The following is a 20440-nucleotide window of genomic DNA, read 5'->3' on the forward strand; positions in this document are numbered from 1 at the left end:
TAGAGACAGCCAGAAATTGAGAGGGGAAGGGGGGTGATAGAGAGGGAGAGAGACAGAGAGACACCTACAGCACTGCTTCACCACTTGCAAAGCTTTCCCCTTGCAGGTGGGGATCAGGGGCTTGAATTTGGGACCTTGTGCATTATAACATGTGCGCTCAACCAGGTGCGCCACCACCTAGCCTCCTTTTTAAACAGTTCTTTCCAGTGATTGTGGTTTCCTAAGGGCTTCCTAATTTGAGTGAGGTGACACCAGAACAAAGCCTCCAAGTATTTTGTTTGCAAGTCTTAGATTTTCCTCTGTGCTATCTCCATGTGCTAGGGGTTCTTAACCTTGGTTCCACCATAGGACTTTCACCTGCAGAACTTACAAAGCACAGTATCGGGCTCTCAAACCCAGATCTACTCCATCCTGACAAGTGGAGCGAGTACTTAGCATGTGTCTATCAGTAAAGTTGTACCAGCAAGGCTTCTTTTTGTATACACAGGGTTGTGAGTCACTAATCTTTGGATTCATTTAAATTATTGAAAGGTTAGACCTGAAAAATTATACAATAATTATTACAATAAGGCCCATACTAAGAGGAAATTATGATATTAAAACTTATATACCATCCCAACTAGTGCTTCCCAAATTTTTCAGTGCATGTGATGATATGTAGGTGACTTTGATAAAATGCAAATTCTGACATTTCCATAGGAAACCTGTTTATGAATATATAACAAAACAGCTTGATTAAAATAGTATTAGTCATATCCTTCAATTTTCAGTATAAAATTGTGTTGAAGGTATTCAAGGACTTGTATGTCTGAGGGTCTAAGATCTGTCCCTGGCATTGCCATTGTCAGCCTTGACTGGCACTACTCTCTCTCTCTCTCAAAAATAGATAGGCCATAAGGAGGAAAGGTTGCAATTTGGTGAAATGACACATATTCAGACAGTGTAAGGAAACAGTGATACAGAGAAGGAAACTTTTCCCAAGTTAATCACTTAAAACTAGCACAAGCTAAGCAGTGTCTAATTTTTTTTGTAGTACCAGAGCTTGAAATGAAGCCCTCATAGACGGGGGCATGTATTCTACCACTAAACCATACCCCCTGCCAAATATTATTTCAATGAAATTATGTATTCTTGTATTTTAAAAGATACTCACCGCTATGTTTCCTTTGGGGAGTTTTGTTGGCTGATCTTTATATGGCATCTTCTTAACTTCAAAGGACACCATGGATGCAAGAGAATAGGGATAATTTTTTCGCTGAAAGTAAAAAAAAAATTAGATATTTTCTATGTAAAGTTTAAAAACTTATTCTGGGGTTTCTACATTTGTCTTCAATATCCAAAGCAAAACCTTCTCCTTCCTCTTTTCTTCTCTTTCTCTTTCTTTTACTTTAACTCCCCATTCATCATCCATCCATCCACTAGCCATCTCATCCATCCATCCATCCACCCATCCATCATTTAGTAATCCATCTATCATCCAGCAATGTTATCCTTTCTTTCATTCATTAACATCCATCAATCTGTCATCTTATTCATCCAGATATCCTTGCAACTTTCCATTCAACCATCTAGTCTCTTCTTATTTATAACGGGAATTTGTCTTATTAATATAAGACTTAGCAAGAAAAACTTAAAATAAACACAATAAATCAGTGTCCTAAAAAGGAGTAACCACTAGGACTAATATAGTTTCTGTGAGTGAGGAGCAAAGGCCAGGTAGAGTGGGTTGTAAAGTTCTTGTAATCTCTTAAAAGGAAATATTTTAGCTTCTGAGATCAGATGAGATTGGGTGTGCTTAGGGTGGTATGGCTGTAGACAGAGGGCAATATTTTAGGAGAATAACTGGTACTAAGTTATAAAGAAGTGGATCACATTTTGCCTCCCATACAGAAAACCTAGAGCAAGGTCTCAGCATTATTAGGATCTGAGTTTGAATTGGGGGGGGGGGGGCTGCCCTGTGCATTGTAAGAAGCCTAGCAGCACCCCTGGCATCTGTCATCTAGTTAGGACTCCTCCTCCAGCTGCAGTCATCAGACATGTCTCTAAGTACTGCTGAGTATTGCCAAAGACTAACAAAGCCCCCTTCTTAACGGACTGGTTAAGAACAATTTATCTGAATCACAGACTGATATTAACAGGAATTTTCAGCAAAAGTTCATTTTTTTTTTAGTAACTGTTCATTAAAATCAAAAGAAAATATTTTTGTTAGAAAAAATTATTTTTCTTATTTCCACAGATAGATAGACATACAGACCAGAACAATATTCTGGAATATTCAATACCAGGGATCGAACTCTGAACCTTACATTTGTAAGTCTAATTGCTATGCTATTGAGTTATCTCAGGACCACTTATGGATGTATCTAAAAATGTCTCTGCGAGCCAGGCTGTGGTGCAATTGGTTGAATGCACACTTTACTATGCACAGAAACCCAGGTTTAAGCTCCTAGTTCCCACTTGCAGGGGGCAAGCTTTACATGCAGTGTTGTTGTCTGTATTTCTCTCCCCCTTTCTTTCTTTTAAAAATATTTTTATTGGGGGATGAATGGTTTACAGTAAACTCAGCTGCTGGTACATGTATCACATTTTTTAGTTTTCTGAAAAACACTAAGTTATCAAGAAGTGGATCACATTTTGCCTCACATAACAGGGTCTCAGCATTATTAGGATCTGAGTCTGCATGGGGGGCTGCCCTGTGCGTTGTAAGAAGCTTAGCAGCACCCCAGCCTATCCACTTCCACCCTCATGCACCAGGACCTGATAGTCCACCCCTGTTCCCCAGCCACCCACCCACCAGAGTTCTTTATTTTGATGCAATACACCAAACCTAGTTAAGTTCTCCTTGTGTTCCTCCTTCTTGTTCTTATTTCTCAATTTCTGTCATGAGTGAGATTATCCCATATTCATTTTAAGTGAGATAAGCCAGAAAGAAGAGGAAAATGTTTAAGAGTGACGCAAGGATAGATGTTTTGAGAACTTAATCTTTGGTAGTTCTCTATGTAATAAGACAATAATTCATTCTATCTAGTAGTGGGTTATGTTGGTTCATCTGTATGTTGAGAGTATATTTATAACACTTCAAGAATTTTGAGTGCCAGACATTAAAAAGAGCCACTATTTAAACATATATATGTAAAAGTCACTATGAAAACTTCAGTATATGTAAATTTCAGTTAATTTTTAAATAGAAATGAGCACCCAACATTAAAACCTACTGTTTTAATGTATTTTACTACCCTATTCCTGTGCTTACTGATGATTGACTGACTGATTGATTGTTTCAGGCTCCAAGGCTTCAGGCATACCAAGATACCACCACCAAACAGCCTCCAGAGGCTGGTCAAACCTAAAGCAGTAAAGGAGGATGCTATTCCAAGCAGGCAATCACAAAATTAATCTAAATAAAACCTGACCAGGTTGCACATTCAACACGTGGACAGAAACAAAACAAATGTAGCACAAAGAGAAATGCTGTATGATCTCATTATATGTGGCATTTAAAAATTCATTTTAAGAAAAGCAAAGGAGGAGATAGATGGTGGCTGTTGAGGTTGGGGGTGGGAGACTGGGGAGATAGATGATTACCCAAAGGGCACACATATCCAGCTACAAAACCAGTAAGCGCTGGGGGTCAGTGTGGTGTGTGTGATTAACAATTCTGTATTAAAACTGAAAACTGTTACCATTTTTCTTTCCGGCTTAGGTTTCCCACTTGCATCATTCTACTGCTGCTGGTAGGTGGAGTTTCTTTCCTTTTAATTTCAGATAGCGCATAGAAGAGACACCACCACAGCACCACTCAGATGCTCACAGAGCTTCTCCTTGGTGCTTCCATGTGGGGCCAGGGACTTGAACCCAGGGCTTTGTGCATAGTAAAGTGTGCACTCCACCAGATAACTATCTCCTAGCCCTGGAAGTTAACCTAAAAGCTTCTGACAACTCTTAGAAATCATGACCTCAACCCCTGCAAGTAATTATGAGAAAATGAAGGTGTTATCTAATTTCAACATGTAATCATTTCTTCATCTATCAAAGCTCACTATGTATACTTTAGACTTACATGTTTTATGCCAATAATGTCTCAATAAAATTGGAAAGAAAATCTTTGTCGCTTGATAAGAAAGATAGCTTTTAGTTAAACTTTTCAGCAAAAACAGTTTTTTTTGGGGGGCCACCAGGGTTGGTACTGGGGCTTAATGCCATCACTAAGAATCCACTGCTCCCAGCAGCCATTTTTTCCTTTTGCAAGAAATTTTCTTTCTGCTTTATTTGATAGGACAGAGAGAAACTGGGAGGTGGATGAGAGAGGAAGAGAGAAAGAGACACCCTCAGACCTGCTTCACTGTTTCTGAAGCATTCCCTCTGCAGTTAGAGAGTAGGGCCTTGAACCAGGGTCCTTGAACATGGTAACATGTGCACCTCCACCCAGCTCCTGCAGAAACTTCTTTTTAGAAATTAAAATGCAATATTTACATTAAAAATTCAGTATAAGACAGAAACAAACAGAGTGAAAACTTTGAGATTTGTAATGCATCCAAGTCTCCTGTGAATAGTGTATATGTAGGTGGGTTAGTGTTTTCATTACCTGGAGAAATGTGTCAGCCCAGAGCCTTGACCTCACTTTCAGAACAGCGCTCTCTCCTCCTTCTAGTCGGCCCACTGTGCAGGAGATTTGCAAGCATTTGATATTTGTGCAGTTCTGCCCAAAACAAACAAACAAAAATATACCATAATAGCAGTGGCAATGCAGTGCTTTAAATCTTGGTGGAAAGTCAACATTGAAAATAGTTTATTAGCATTTTATTTTCGCAGAACTCATTGTCTCATTGTCTGATTACTAATTTAAGTAAAATCAACTATATAGAGTTGATCACTGTTGTGTAAGTGATGCATAACTGCCATGGTGATGCAGAAATAAGGGGGCAGAAAGCATCACAGGAAATGTCAGCTTTTCTAAGAATCCTGAAGCATTCTCCCTGCAGCAATTATTGGCATACTCTGTTCATTGTTTTCCAAACTTGGGAAGACATAAGAGCATTCTCCACCCCCTGTCTCTGGGTTAAGCAAATTCTAGAAAGGTTTCAGAGGAAGATCTCTGAGTCTGTATAACTTCAGTGTTATAGAGCCACTGACAAGCATTTCTCCATCATATTATTGTCTATCTTTTCATTACTTTCTGCTCACAAGACTGAGGCTGGTGCAAGTTCCATTCATTGAACTGGTGTTTAGACCACTTACTGGAGTGGCCCAACTTACAGTGGTCTCCTTTGTATGAACTGCTTCTGGAAAGTATTCACCACCATGGCATTCTACTTATCAAACTATTTGCACTGGACCCCTGCTTGGAAGTAAACAACCACTTGACTCTGCATCTTCTGTGTTTCCCATATAGGATGAGACTTCTTGAATTGTGTTCCTTCACAATTTTACATTTACCCTATAGGATATGCTGCTGCCTGCCCCTTTTCTTCCTTCCTTTCTTTCTTTCTTTCTTTCTTTCTTTCTTTCTTTCTTTCTTTCTTTCTGTTCTGTCTCAAACATAACCCAGCAAGGCTCAATAATGAAGAAGTCAGCAGAAATATTTCACTTTAATGGAATTGCTAAACCACAGAGTAACCCAATTAGTGTATATGACTATGAAAATCTTTTCTTGAGAACCTCATGTTTATCTAAAAACAAAACAATTCATGATATGCATTTGATAACCTGCAGAGGGGCCAGATTTCTATCTGTCATTCCCAAGTCCTGGTGGCTAGGCTGCCTGGCTCTGAGCCTGGATACTGAGAAATTTAGGGTTTTGTAACTATACCAGGAGCAGGAGTTTTCAAAGCTCAGCCATTCAAATCACCTGTCCTTTGTTGTGAACATGCTCCCACCTTTGGAAGGAGGGACTTCTCGGAGATGGTAATCTCAGCTCATTAGTCTTGTTGGAGGATGTCAGAAAAATTGATGCTTGGAATGAATCTTTAAGTTTGAGAATCACTGGAAGGGTGGGATGGTGTAGACACAATTCTTTTATAGAAGACCAGTGCATGTTCAGAAAAGGGAGGATGGGAGACATTGAGGCTAGAAAGCATAGATGGAAGTGAGATAGGCCAGAGGAGGGAGTAAGGGAGAGAGGGAGGGAGGGGTGGAGAGAGAGAAAGTGAGATAGAGGGAAAGGGAGAGGGAGAGAGGGAGGATAGAGAGAGAGAGAGAGAGAGAGAGAGAGAGAGACAGACAGACTAGGTAGAAAGGATATTCCTATTCAGAAGGGGAATCTGATCAAGTTCATATTTTATTTTACTTATTTTATCATTTAGAAGCTGGAACCTCCTATGTGTGTAGTTTCACTGCTACCAGTATGACTGTTTTTCATCTCTCAGAGAGAGAGGGAGAGAGAGAGAGAGAGAGAGAGAGAGCCACCGTAGTACCAGTCTCCCACAGTGCTATGGTACCGCCACGTTGTGTGAGGGGGTTAAACCTGGCCTGCACTCATGGCAAAACACACATTCTACCAGGCCAGTTACCTCTCTAATTTGATTTGTAATTTTTATTTGGGGAAGTGGGAAGCAAGTTGTGAGGAAGGGAAGTAGAAAGGAGAGTTGGAGGCAGAGAGGACAAATAAGGTCTGTTATAAGAGTCTTGTGAGAAATGATGAAGCCCTGAACTGTGGCATTGGGAATGGAAGAGGGTGGTAATTTGAAAGTTGTTTAGGAAGTAGAATGGACACTTGGTGATTCACTGACAGTGGGGGTGAAGGAGAGGGAGGTGTGGAGGAAACTTGGTTTGGGGAAGTAGATGGATGGGAACTGGCATTACTAAGACTGGAATTCAAGAGGAGAAGCACCTTGGGATCCTAGAGATACAGGAACTAGGCACATTAGGAATGGGGTGAGGGCTAGGGCTTAGGGTTTGAAGTCCAGAGGAATATAGGCAGCGAGTCCTCCCAGTAACTGGTTCAGTGAGGGATGACTATGATGGCAGGAAGCAACTCAAGAACATCATGAAGGAAATGGCCCATGAGAGAGCAAAGTCAGTGTGAGAAAGGAGGAGCAGACTGACTACATAATCCTGAGTCACAGGGGCCATTTCAGGATGGGCAAAAGAGAAGAACATGAAAATATTTAAGGAGCAACTCCAAAGGTAAGGAAGAGAACCAAGAGAAAATATTTAGGGGGAAGCCAAGGAATGCATTCATTTCAGGAAGTGGTCAATATTAACAAATGCTGACGAGGATTAAAAAGATGAGGCTCAGGGCCAGGCAGTGGCACCTGGATAAGCACTCATGTTATAGTGCATTATATATGTTATATGTTATATAGCTCCTGGTCCCTGCCTGCAGGGGGAAAGCTTCATGAGTGGTGAAGCAATGCTGCAGGTGTCTTTCTGTCTCTCCCTCTCTGTCTTCCCCCTCCCCTCTCAATTTCTCTGTCTCTAGCTAGTAAATAAATAAATAAATAAACTATTTTTTAAAAAGACGAGGCTTCTCTAAGCTGAGTAGTGAGGAAGTGGAGTGATAACTACTCAAACAGCAGGAGCCCCAAATAAGAAAGGCAGGAATACTTGTTGGTGAAAGAGAAATTTTATTTCTGTGTTAGAGATACAGATTTCCCATGTACAAATTGGAAATTATGATCTTAGCACAGGGAGTTGGCATTTTGCACTTTCAAATTCCTAATCAGTAATGTGATTCAGTAAGTTGTTTTAAGCTAAACAAAAACTGTAGGAGGTCTGATTTAATTTTTGGTTTCAGAATAAACTTTGCATAATCACATTCTATCCAGAATTGTTTTGACTTCAGGACATAGAGAGGTGGAGGATTTTTAATATTTTTAACCAATAAGAGAGAAAGTGAATAAAATCTGAGTCAACAAAAATCAGGTATGGAAATCAAGAATTGCTTTGTTCTCATCTGCAAGTAATAAATTTCTATGATATTCAGAAGTTAAAAATCATCTTGCCTTAAATATCTTTGATGAGAAAGAAGGGGGAAAGTATGATTCTATAACACAAGAACACTAGAACATGAAATTTCCAAAATAATTTTAGTTATTGATCTTCACTGCTTCGGAATACTTAAGAAGCTTTTTCTGAAATGGAAATTGAAAAGCACAGTTTAAACTTGATTTTCCAAACTGTTGGTCCTCCATAGGGTTAGACAGTTGGTTTTTTAGAGAGATTTTCCTCTGACACCATGTATTAGAAATATACAGGTGTTAATAACTACTTTTAGTTCTACTGTTCCTCTCAGAAGCTTTTAAAAATAATACTCCATATAATTTTGTTAATTTGCCTTAAATTGAATAGCATATTAACTCCCTACTTTTAAGTTCTTACAGATTAGTTGTATAAAAAATATGGAGTTGAATCATGAGTTGCCAACTGGCATACATTTTGTAACACAATTTCAGGTATTTATAAGAAATCTTCCTCTTGGATTTAAATGATTAAGCTAGACTTGCTTCTTGTACTTTTCCTGATTATCTTACCAAGTTTGAAACTTTTTATGTTGTCTAAATCAACTAGCTGGATGTCAAAGAGTATTGTAAGACACTGTCTTGCTTTGTTTTGGGGTGTCACTCACCTATAAAGACATACCTAAAAAATAGTCAAGTGGTCAAGGAGGTAGTATAGTGGATAAGGTATTGGATTCTCAAGCATGAGGTCCTAAGTTCAGTCCCTGGCAACATATGTACCACAGTGATGCCTGGTTCTTTCTCTCTCTCTTCTCCTATCTTTCTCATAAATAAATAAGTACATAAATAAAATCATTTTTAAAAAGTCATGACAATTTTTTAAGTGTCCAGTTTAGTGACTAACATTCACACTGGTAAGTGGAAGTATAAAAAGTTCTATCTCATGAATGGTTTCTACAATTTTTCAGAGTGTTCACTAAATCCATGCTAGATCTATCACAACCTTAATGCTGAGTCATCAGGAGGTTTGACCCAGCAATCTACAACACCATTCTGTTTATTTGTTTTGCTTTGTTTCTAAAAAGATAGAGGACTCCGAGACAGGCCAACATTCTAAAGATCCGTTCTCTTCTCCAGATCCATCTCAAACTCTTACTAACTCTGTGCCTGCACACAGGCTAACAGTTGAACCTTGACATTTTTGAAATGGGCTAAAGACCACATTTTCTGTTTTCATCAATATTTCTCAAATAGGGGCTGTACAGCAGGTTTCGAAGCATGCAAGAGTTATATTGCAAATACTCCTCCATACCCACAGAAAAGTTCTTTTTATTTCTCAGTCTGTACTGCCAAAAAGCATCAAGTCTCTCTGCTCATTGGAGGAGATGGCAGAACAAAACTCAGTTAAAACCATCTGTACTTGGGAATTCCTCCCAGCCCAATCTCCTCCACTGGTTTGACACACTCTGAGATAACGTACCAGGATTTTTGCTGGGTTCTGTCTGTGGGGCTCCAGCATGGGTGCCTCTCTCTTCCTGACAAGATGAGGGATGGTCGAGTTTTGCAAAAAGGCGCTTAGCTCAGGAGTATCCTCTGGAGGGGCGGCAGGCTGCAAACAGAAGTAAAAAAAAAAATCAGACAATCACATCCACTCTGGTTAGACTTAAACTCTTGGCAGTTCTTTCCCTTTAATTGAGTATGACTTACACAATTCAGACACGCTCTGAGTTTTCAGCAGCATGGCCAACAGCAAAATAGGAACAAGTCTTTCCATCCTTCAATGATAGGAGTTCATGAAGCTCAAGGAAGGGATTTGGAAGGTTTACCTCATGAGGCTAAGACTTAAAGCAGAAGATATTTTCCCAAACTAGAAAGTGTGGAAATGATTCTTAGGGCACGAGACATTATTTTTTCTTTACTTTGTCTCCTTATATTTTGGGGTTAGTTAAAATGAGGAACATCCAATTAGGAAGAATTCTGAGATAACAGAAGAGTGAGGCAATGGAGAATAAGAAATAGCTTGGTAGTGTTGATGTGTCCACTGGTTGAGTTGCTATATTTGTAAGAAGTGTGTTGCACCAAAGCAAAGAACTCTGGGAAAGGAGGGGAAGGGATGGGATGGAGGGGTTCTGGGGTTCTGATGCGTGATGGTGGAAAATGACGTAAGATGGGGAGAGAGTGTCTTACAGACATCTATCACAAGGAGTTGAGAGGTTGTACCTGTGCCAACAGCTGTACTATAAATCATTGACACCACCCCAAATTAAAAAAAAAGTGCTTCATTAGGAATGAACTATGTTCTAACAAAAATGGCTTTTGGGGAGTCAGACGGTAGCACAGCAGATTAAGTGCAGGTGGTGCAAAGCACAAGAACCGGTGTAAGGATCCTGGTTCCAGCCCCCGGCTCCCCATCTGCAGGGGAGTTGCTTCACAAGCGGTGAAGCAGGTCTGCAGGTGTCTTTCTCTCCCCACTCTGTCTTCCCCTTCTCTCTCCATTTCTCTCTGTCCTATTCAACAATGACGGCATCAATAATAACTACAACAAGAAAACAACAAGGGCAACAAAAGGAAATAAATATTTTTTAAAATATGACTTTTACAAAGTCTGCCCTGTGTAGCAGATAACTTCACCAATGCTTCCTGGAATCTCACCTCTCCAGAGCCCTAGCCAACTAGGGAAAGATAGAAAGAGGCAGGGGGTGTGGATTGTTTTGCCAATGCCCCTTTCCAGCAGAGAAGCAATTACAGAAGTCAGAACTCCCACCTTCTGCACCCCCCAAAAGAATTGTAGTCCGTACTCCCAGAGAGGGAGACAATAGAGAAGTTTCCAATGGAGGGGATGGGACACAGAACCCTGGTGGTGGGAACTATATGAAACTGTACTCCTGTTATCTTACAATCTTGTAAACCAATATTAAATCACTGATAAAAAAATAAACAACTAAGAAACAAAAAAGTCTGCCATGTAGACATTGTGCCTTATAAGAGCATATTATAACCCTAAGCCTACTTTGCAAATGTTCTAGGGCTTACAGCTTTATCCCAGACTCCAGATATACCTACTGGCTGACTACATATTTTGGAAACTCCAATAAATGTCACAAGATATCTACTTTATTTTACATGGCTTGAATATAAAATCCTAGTTTTCTGCATTTCTCCATCGCCAAATATATCTTTTAAACAGCTTCTCTTTGTTGCCACAGGAACAGGATAGTATGTTTGTCTCTGTAGAAAAAAAAAAGATATTCCTACATTTGCAAATAGAGGACAAAGCACTAGAGCTTGAAGGTGCTAGGAACCTATAAGAATTCAAAGAACACACAAAAAGGTGCAGTCTAGGCTCCTTAGTGTGACTGACACAGTCCTATAAATGCTGGCCTTGGCCTGCTTCTCAAGGCTTCTTTCCCACCAAGAGTCCCCGGCATTCTGTTTTCTGGCTTGGAGAACTGCTATCTACTCCTGCCTGCCCCAGGCCATGCCCTGAGTCTTTGTGGAACACCCCACTTGATGGCTCTGAAACCTTGGTCCTGAGAGAACAGAGATACTTAATATTGCCCTAGAGGAATGAACTGACCTGACATTAATAAGTTGGGCTAGGCAAAAATAATAATCTGGGGCTCTATTTGCAGGAACTGATTTGTGAAAAATAGTGAATAAATTAAAACTGAATTTACAAAGCAGAAATTTACTCTTCCCCTTACACACACACACACACACACACACACACAGAGAGAGAGAGAGAGAGAGAGAGAGAGAGAGAGAGTTCCTGCTTACCTTTTGTCTTTAAACATAGCTAAAGACATGTTACAAGGAAGAAATACACAGGAAACTATCATCACCCTGAAAAACAGATGACCTGATGGTCTCAAGACCCCTCCTGTTTCCTCTGAAACCTACCTCCTGTTTCTTTAGAGATAAGATAAGGCTTGCAAAATAGTTTACCTGGATAGTGTGAAAGAAAAAAGAAAGAGAGAAAGAGAGAGAGAGAGAGAGAGAGAGAACAAAGAGACAAAATAGCAGTTTTCAGTTCTACTTGAAGCAAAGGGTGAGATGGAGTGTGGTGTTGGGGGAGGTAGATCTGATCTTACTCCCATCTCCATTGCTCTCTAGCCTGCAATTAGGACCCATTCCCTTCTTACAAAAGTCCATGTGATAGTATTAAGTTTTCTCAGGCAGAGAAACAGCCCCATGTTTGGCTTCAGCTCTGTTTCCCGTCAGCACCTATCTAGCTGAATAGTAAATAACTGCTAAGTGATTTGAGTTGCCCTGTGAGAAGATGTATTCAATAGAATGAGAAACCTAGTGTCATCTGTAATATCCCAGAAACTATCAAAACAAGGAGAGGAAGAAGTCACAGCAAAGAAGACTCAGATGGAGGAAATCACACCCTGTAATTACCTAAAATAATTTAGATAAAGAACTGGTCCAGCCCAAAGACCTAAGCAGACAGTTTTCTAGACACGAGATATACATGGCCCACGGACACCTGAAGAAATTCTTGACTTCACTTATCATTAGAGAAATGTAAATTAAAACTACACTAAGATACCATCTCACACTTGAGAGAATGGCTGACATCAACAAACTGGGAAATGACAGGTGATTTCAAGGTTGTTGAGAGTAGGATATGTTAACTGACTTAGAAAATGTCTTTCTATTAAGGAAAAAAAAAAAGAGAAGATGCAGAGAATGGAAGTGAGAATACTATAAAGCTAGAAGATTGAACTGGAGGTTCATGAAAGGGGACTAGAGGTGATGTTCAAAGCCTCGGGATGATGAAATGTATAGAAATGAGGTGAGGGTCAGTCTTGAGGACTCTGGACTCCAGAACATTTTTAGGGCAATATTAGAGCTTGGCACAGTGAAAAGAACTGTAAGTCAAAGAGTTGTTCAAGGAGACTCAATGATGGAGAATCTGATAGGAAAGCCTTCATAATGTAAGATCAAAACTGGAATTTAAATTAGAAATTGTGAAAATCTCTATGGTCTTTTTATGTGCTCTGTGTGTGTCATTTTTGAGATTTAGCATGAGTCATTTATATTGGTCACTGAAAGCACATGTTACAAAATGAGTTCTGTAAATAGCCAAACTACAGAGACAAGGTGCTGCAAGAAATGAGACAGTATTTCTTTATTCTCAAATTAAAGCTTGAAAGGAGATGGAGAAGGGGGAAGAGGAGGAATAACAGTAGTAAGATAATAGCCCAAGAGAAGAAAACTCCTTAGCTTCCTATGTGGTTTCATCAGATGCATCTCACATATAGATAAAATACACACTGTATTGAAGTGGCCCTTGGTTTATCACCATCCACAAGTATTTATAAGTGATCTCTTGGTAAAGCACAGATTCCACTCTGAGCTAGGGAATGGAAGTGTCACACAGCAGGGGTGGACAAAACTTGTTTCTTTTAGTAACACTTTTTTTTTTTTAATAGATAAAGGAATGCAACTCTTACACACCGGTCAGAACAGTTTCAAAGGGCTGCTGGCAAGTCATTTTTTTTCTCAAATGGCATCCCAGAAATTATTTCAAAAAAATAAGACAAAAAAAAAAAAAAAAAAGAAAGGGATGAAGTTATCTGAAAAATGTAAACAACTGTTGAAGGGTATTTTCCAGAGAAACATTTAGAGCCTGCCCCACAGTTGATCATGAACCCACAGGTTGTGGGTTTATTTAATCTGAACTCATAAGCAAGGAGAGACTGACTCTCATCCCCCACACCAGGCAGCCCTTTGGGTTCAGAGGCATGTCTGCTAAGCGCTCTGGGAAGTCGTGTTAAACACTACCGGACCTCTGCAGAACAAATGGGAAAATCGTCCCTTTCTGTAAATAAGGAAACAATTGTTAGTAAACATGGTTCTTTCCACAGCTGCTACTCAGACTTTAACCTCCACAGGAGTTTTCTATTTTCATAACTCTTCACCAAGCTCTTCAGTATCAGTGTAAGTGACTGGATCACAGGGATACATGGGATAACTGGAATATGCAGTATAGTTGGAAATGCAACTTTTGAAGAAGGGTGTCAGATGGAATAAGATTAAGGGCTCTTTGTTCCCAAAGAAATTCTTTCTTGTTTGTTATTTGTTTTTAGTTTGTCTAGATTTCAGGTATTCCTAGTACACAGGAGATGGTAGAATTGTCTCATGTAACTCTTCTCCTGTAATTAAGCCCAAGTAGAGGTAAGCCCAGAACATCAGCCTGTCATGTAATTTTCCCTCTAAGACATACTGCTAAGGACTCACTGAAAGAGAATGCCTACCTTTTAAAAAACATCTTGAAAGTCCATTCAATGCATGACTAAAAGAATTTTCTCTACTAGTGACTTTGAAGCTTTTCTTAGTTGTTGAATGTATGTTTTTAAGTTTAATTTTATTTCTTATTCACTTGTATGAGAGGCCATAGTATAGATTGTATAGATGCCCCTATTCCCAGGGGGCTATTTTTTTCTTTTAGTTTCATATGAAACATAAAGGGAAGGAAGGAAGAAAGGAGGGAGGGAGGCAGAGGGAGAGAGAGAGGGAGAGGGGGAGAGAGAGAGACAGAGAGAGAGAGAGACAGGGAGAGAGAGAGAGAGAGAGAGAGAGAGATATCACAATACCACTCCACTATTCATGGAGCTTCCTCTTGGTGCCAAGCATGCTCTGCTGTGTGATGCTATGAGCTGAAAGCTGGGTCTTCACATGTCAAGTGTGTACTATGCTAGGTAAGCAGTCTCCCAGCCCATTTTTACATTTTTAAATATACGCAAGAACTTAAAGTTCATTTTAAAGAGAAATTGAATCTAGGGAGTACATTTTATTTAGTAACTGAAAGGAGGGCCTGAATTTAAAAGTAAAATTCTTCTGTCAGAGGGAGCACTTCAGAGAAGGGATGGGGGAGTGCATGAAAATGGCAGGAGAGGGAAAACTAAAGTCCAAGCAATCATTGTCCCCAAAGCATCATCATCAGAGAGGAAGAAAATAAAACTGGGAAATCTATTCCTCATGTTGATTGGAATAGTGAGCAGCTAGATTACCTTGAAGGAGAGAGTTGATAATAGATATTTCTGCATGAAGGGGTATGTGACAGATATCAAACAAAGCCTGGAATGTAAAAGTAATCATAGCTCCACATGTCCAAGGCCTTTAGAATGATTCCAAAGATAGCCTCGATAAAACAATGAAACAGGAATTAATAATATTCTATGTTTTTCTTCCATATATGTCCTAATTTTCAAGTGTTATGAGTGCTTGTGTGTGAGAGAGAGGGAGAAGGAGAGGGAAAGGGAGAGGAAGAGGGAGAGGGAAAGGGAGGAGAATAGGGAGAGGGGGAGGGAGACGGGGAGGGAGAGAGGAGAGAGAGAGAGAGAGAGAGAGAGAGAGAGAGAGAGAAAGTGTTTTGTGCTAGACCTTTGGGACTACTGATCTAGGAAATCACAAGTTGCCCCGTTTTCTGAGCAGTGATTAAACTGATGAAGTCACGAAAGAAGGAAGATAATGCTCTGATGGATAAGACACAACTGTGCAAATTTGTAAAGTTAAGTCACAGACTAAAACAACAACAACAATAATTTGTATGGCTATAATCTTTGACAAATGGTTTCTGCTTTCCATGTTTGTATTACCTGGTTGTAACTTGGACTTCTTGTGGGAATGGTCTTGTTTGAGCTGTAACTTTCTGCTTTTTGTGACCCCCAAAGACAGGTCTTTCTTTCTTTTGTAGGGGCCTGAGAGATAGCTCACTAAGGAGAGAATGTGCTTTGCTATGCCTTCAGCCTGGTGCTGGGAACACACGGGCACTGAGGTGGTTCTGGTGCTATGGTGGTATCTCACCCTTTCTGTCTCTATCTGAATGAAAAAGTTGCTCAATAACAGTGAAATCACACACCTGTAAAGTCCTAGGCACTGCCAAAAATATTTACTATGAGAGAAAGAGATAGATAGATAGATAGATAGATAGGTAGGTCGATTACATTGGATAGATAAAGACAGACTTGTTTCAGAGCACCACTGAGCTCTGGCATATGAAGTGCCAGGGATTGAACCTAAGACCTCATGCCTGCAAGCCCTACATTCTTCCACTGAACTGCCTTCTTGGTCTCAAAGATAGTTCTTTACACAACATTGACCTTTTCTTTTATCTAATCTTAGATCAGTTTTACCTCAGGAATTTTCTTGAACTGAGATCTAGAATGTTGTGCCATGACCTACGAACATGTTAAATTGGGGCACCTCATTTGTCTTCCTTCTCTGGGCACTGTTTTACATTCTGTAACCCTGTCTCGCAGCATCTACACGTGGCCACTTATTATAAACTCTCTCCCATTAAGAAACTGTCTTTGACTCTTCATGCAACTTTGGTTCCTTAATTATGTTTACTTGTTCAACTTCCTTTTGTTTAGAAATCATAGTTTGTTTAAAGGCCTCTTTCAAACCCCAACATATAGTCCACCAAAATAAGAAAATTGTTAGTTCGAAGTCATTATTCTACTGCTTTTAGAATAGTTGAGAAATACTTGATTCAACTCTAAAAGTTTGTCCTAAGAAGGATCTGGAACAAATTAGACTTAATGGATTGGTCTCAATGTTGCAGATAGTTGAGTGTTTCAAAATGTCTTAGCTGGTAGAATGTGGAGAAATTGCTATGTTTGAGTTCTCTATCTTGTTAGGACCGTGACGTTCTGTGGCCAGAGCCTTCATAGTTATCTACTTATATTCCTGTGTTCATCAACAAACTGAATTTGATGGAAAGAGACCCTTAGGGGAGGGAAAGAAAGCCAAAGGCTAATATTTTCACTTGGAAATAAAAGTGATGAAATTAAACATCAACAATCTATGATATTGTAAGCCAATGGTAAATCAACAAGATTTAACTGAGAATAAAGTACAACAAAAATCAAAACAAACAAAAACATAAAGGTTCAAATAGGAATGAAAGGGCGGGCCCCCAGGTAGTTTTCCTGTAAGTTCTTTGCTACCAAAGATCTTCATCACATAATTAATCAGGTAGAAGGCACTGGTGATGCACCTTGTTAAGTGTACGTGTTACCACGTGCAAGGACCCAGGTTCAAGGTCCCAGTTTTGAACTGCAGGAGGGAAGCTTTCTGAGTGGTGTAACCATGTGTAGGTGTCTCTGTCACTCTCTCCCCCTCTCTATCTCCCTTCCCTCTCAATTTCTCTTGTTCTATCAAATAAAAATGCTTAAAAACTTTAATAAAGAAGCAAAATCACATTGATTACAAATATGTAATGAAATATGAAAGAGTATGTCCCTTATCAGATAGCAAAAAAAAAAAAAAAGTCACAATTTTTTGGAAATATGTACTTCTCAGGAATCAGAAGGTCATTATCTGGGGGGAGAGGGAGGAGAAACTTGATTATAGGGCTGGGCGCTGATGCACCTGATTCAGCGCACATATTACAGTGCGCAAGAACCTAGGTTCAAGTCCCTGGTCCCCACCTTCAGGGGGAAAGTTTTGCTAGTGGTGAAGCAGTGCTGCAGCAGGTGGTTCTCTGTCTCTCTCCTTCTCTACCAACCACACCCCTATCAATTTCTAGCTGTCAAATAAGTAAAGATAATTAAAAAATTAAAAACAGAGAGAAACTTGATTATTCTTTTTCTAATTTCTAATGTATGTTCAGTTTGGTAGGTACTGCATTAAAGAATAAGCCGTGACATGTGAAGTCATTAAGCATTTAATCACTAACACTTTTAAAGACTGAATTACTAGTAACTTAACTTTTTTAGACTGGCTTGGGAACTTGGATTTGATAGAGGGTAGAACTGCACATGAAGCATTTGCAGAGTGATGAGCTCTCATTTTCTTTTTTAAATTATTATTATTATCTTTACTTATTGGATAGAGACAGCCAGAAATTGAGAGGGTAGGGGGAGATAGAGAGGGAGAGAGGAGAAACGCCTGCAGCACTGCTTCACCACTTGCGAAACTTTCCCTCTGCAGGTGGGGACTATGGGCTCAAACCCAGGTCCTTGAGCACTGTAACATGTGTGGTCAACCAAGTGTGTCACCATCCAGTCCAGAGCTCTCATTTTCTAGTTAGAATAAAATATGTCTTTAAACTTTTTTTTTTTCCCTTTTAATGCTTCACCTGGGGATAAACACAGGGCCACACACATGCAAGTACCACTGACTGGCCTCCCTAAGCCAATGTTCTATTATTAATTTTTTTGAGAGAGAAGAGAGGAGAGACAACAGGACATTGTTCCAGCATCCAGGGAGCTCCTTCAGTGCTGTTCATGGTGATCCCATGTGATGCTGGGGCTCAAATGCAGGGTCTCATATGTGGTAAACTATGAACTCTACCGGATAGGCTAGCTTTGCCCTGGTTTTATTTCACACTGCTGGTAAGTTTTAGCACCATACTTTGTTTCTTTCTTTTTTTTAGAGTAATATTAATACATATATGTACATATATATATATATTTACTTATTGGATAGAGGCAGAAATTGAGAGGGAAGGGGGGCTAGGCAGTAGTGCAGTGGGTTAAGTGCACATGGTGTGAAGTGCAAGGACCGGTATAAGGAACCTGGTTCCAGCCCCCGCTCCCCACCTGCAGGGTGGTCGCTTTACAGGTGGTGAAGCATGTCTGCAGGTGTAACCCCTCCTCTCTTGATTTCTCTCTGTCCTATCCAATAACAGTAACATCAATGGCATCAATGACAATAATGACAACAGGGCAACAAAATGGGAAAAAATAGCTTCCAGGAGCAGTGGATTTGTAGTGCAGGCATTGAGCCCCAACAGTAACTCTGGAGGCAAAAAGCAAAAAAGAAAAAAAAGAGAGGGCAGGGGGAGGTACAGAGGGAGAGAAAACACTTGTGAAGCTTTCCCCCTGCAGGTGGGGACCAGGGGGCTTGAACCCAGGCCCTTACACATTGTAATATGTGCCCTCAAGTAGATGTACTCCCACCCACCCCTCCCCCTATTATTTTTTATCAAGTTCAAATACATCATCCATTATTTGAAGACCACCATATCTATTTGTCATCATATAAACCATCATAAGAATTAAGATTTATATCTTATACAAATAGCAGTTCTGCATCAGTTGAAACCAAATCAATTTTATCTTTTATGACAAAATGGCCTCATAGACACTGTATTCAGAACATTAATAGTACCTGGTGCATTCGCTGGACATTCAATTGGAATGTACACAGGGCAAAGCCTCCCTTGCTTTGACTAGAGCTGTGTCTACAAGGGCCTGGGCAGCTGCCCCAGCTCCCCCTGGATCCCATCTCTTCCTCTCATCCATACCCTCTCCCCTTCCCTCGACCTTCAGCCTCTGAAGTTGAAGCATGTGGACACAGTGATTCTCCTGACATCTGAAAAGTTAGATGTTAGATGAAAACCCCATAGACTTCTACTGGCATGAGTGTGTCCTCTCTGACCCCAACCCTAGTGTGTTAAGCGAAGCTCTGACTCTGGGCCATGTGGGAGGTAGATGTGGGTGAGAATGTAGGCCTGCTATCTGTGAGAGCAGTCACAGTGACAGAATGATTGACCATGGTTGTGGCTCCCAAAGGCAGGCTGGGACTTCTCTTCAACTAAAGAATGGGGGAAGATTACAGTGACTGGATGGAAAACTCAAATTTTATCAATGACTCTTGTGAAAACAGAATCCCTTTCCAACCACATTGGACCTTGAGGTTTAAAAGAGGAGAGCGGAATTTGGAATGTGTGGCCAATTTAAAGATGGGTGGATTTCAGCAAGCTTTAGGCTAAATGTTTGGCAGTCAGAATGCATTTCTCTTCAGAAGTGATGCTTTAAATGCAGGTTCAATTCTCAGGCTGGCCTACGAAAAAAGCATGTGTAGTGATTTTAATATAGAAAACTATGCATTTACAACAGAAATCTTACTATGGACTGCTATAAAAATATTTTTTAAAGATAACAAAAATTGGGGGCTAAGCAGTGGCATACCCGGTTAAAAGCATACATTACCATGTTCAAGGCACTAGGTTCGAGCCATCATGCCTTTTACTGAACCCACTGTTTCTTTGTTTCACAAATAATTACTTTTAATTAAAAACTATAGCTACTTAGGGAGTCGGGCTGTAGTGCAGCGGGCTAAGCGCAAGTGGCGCAAAGCACAAGGACCGGCATAACGATCCCGGTTTGAACCCCGGCTCCCCACCTGCAGGGGAGTCACTTCACAGGCGGTGAAGCAGGTCTGCAGGTGTCTATCTTTCTCTCCTCCTCTCTGTCTTCCCCTCCCTCTCTCCATTTCTCTCTGTCCTATCCAACAACAATAATAACTACAACAATAAAAACAACAAGGGCAACAAAAGGGAATAAATAAATAAAATAAATATAAAAAAACTATAGCTAGTGGTGGCACACCTGGTTGAGCACACATGTTACAATGCGTAAGGACCCAGTGTCAAGGCCCTGGTTCCTACCTGCAGGAGGTAAGCTTCACAGGTAGAAAGCATTGCTGCAGACCTCCCTCTCCTCTCCTCTCTACCTCTCCCTCCCCTCTCAATTTCTGTCTCTACCCAATAAAATTTATAAGCAAAATATTTTTTCAAAGGG

General features: G+C 40.2%; 1 protein-coding gene and 1 long non-coding RNA gene across 3 annotated transcripts in view; one reads left to right on the forward strand and one right to left on the reverse strand.

The window, feature by feature from the left end:
- LOC132538934 (uncharacterized) overlaps positions 1–20440 on the forward strand; it is a 94153-nt gene that overhangs the window by 50763 nt on the left and 22950 nt on the right. The window lies entirely within an intron of this gene.
- The window catches only part of ITGA8 (integrin subunit alpha 8), a 183721-nt gene that overhangs the window by 14031 nt on the left and 149250 nt on the right, over positions 1–20440 (reverse strand). For both annotated transcript variants that reach the window (XM_060192219.1, XM_007526133.3), the window contains exons 26-28: positions 9379–9507; positions 4586–4699; positions 1154–1255 (exon numbers count right to left, since the gene is read on the reverse strand). In XM_060192219.1, coding sequence (XP_060048202.1) covers positions 1154–1255; positions 4586–4699; positions 9379–9507 — 345 coding nt within the window. The remainder of the gene's footprint in view (positions 1–1153; positions 1256–4585; positions 4700–9378; positions 9508–20440) is intronic.

Source organism: Erinaceus europaeus, chromosome 6, assembly GCF_950295315.1.
Source record: "Erinaceus europaeus chromosome 6, mEriEur2.1, whole genome shotgun sequence".
Taxonomy (NCBI): Eukaryota; Metazoa; Chordata; class Mammalia; order Eulipotyphla; family Erinaceidae; genus Erinaceus; species Erinaceus europaeus.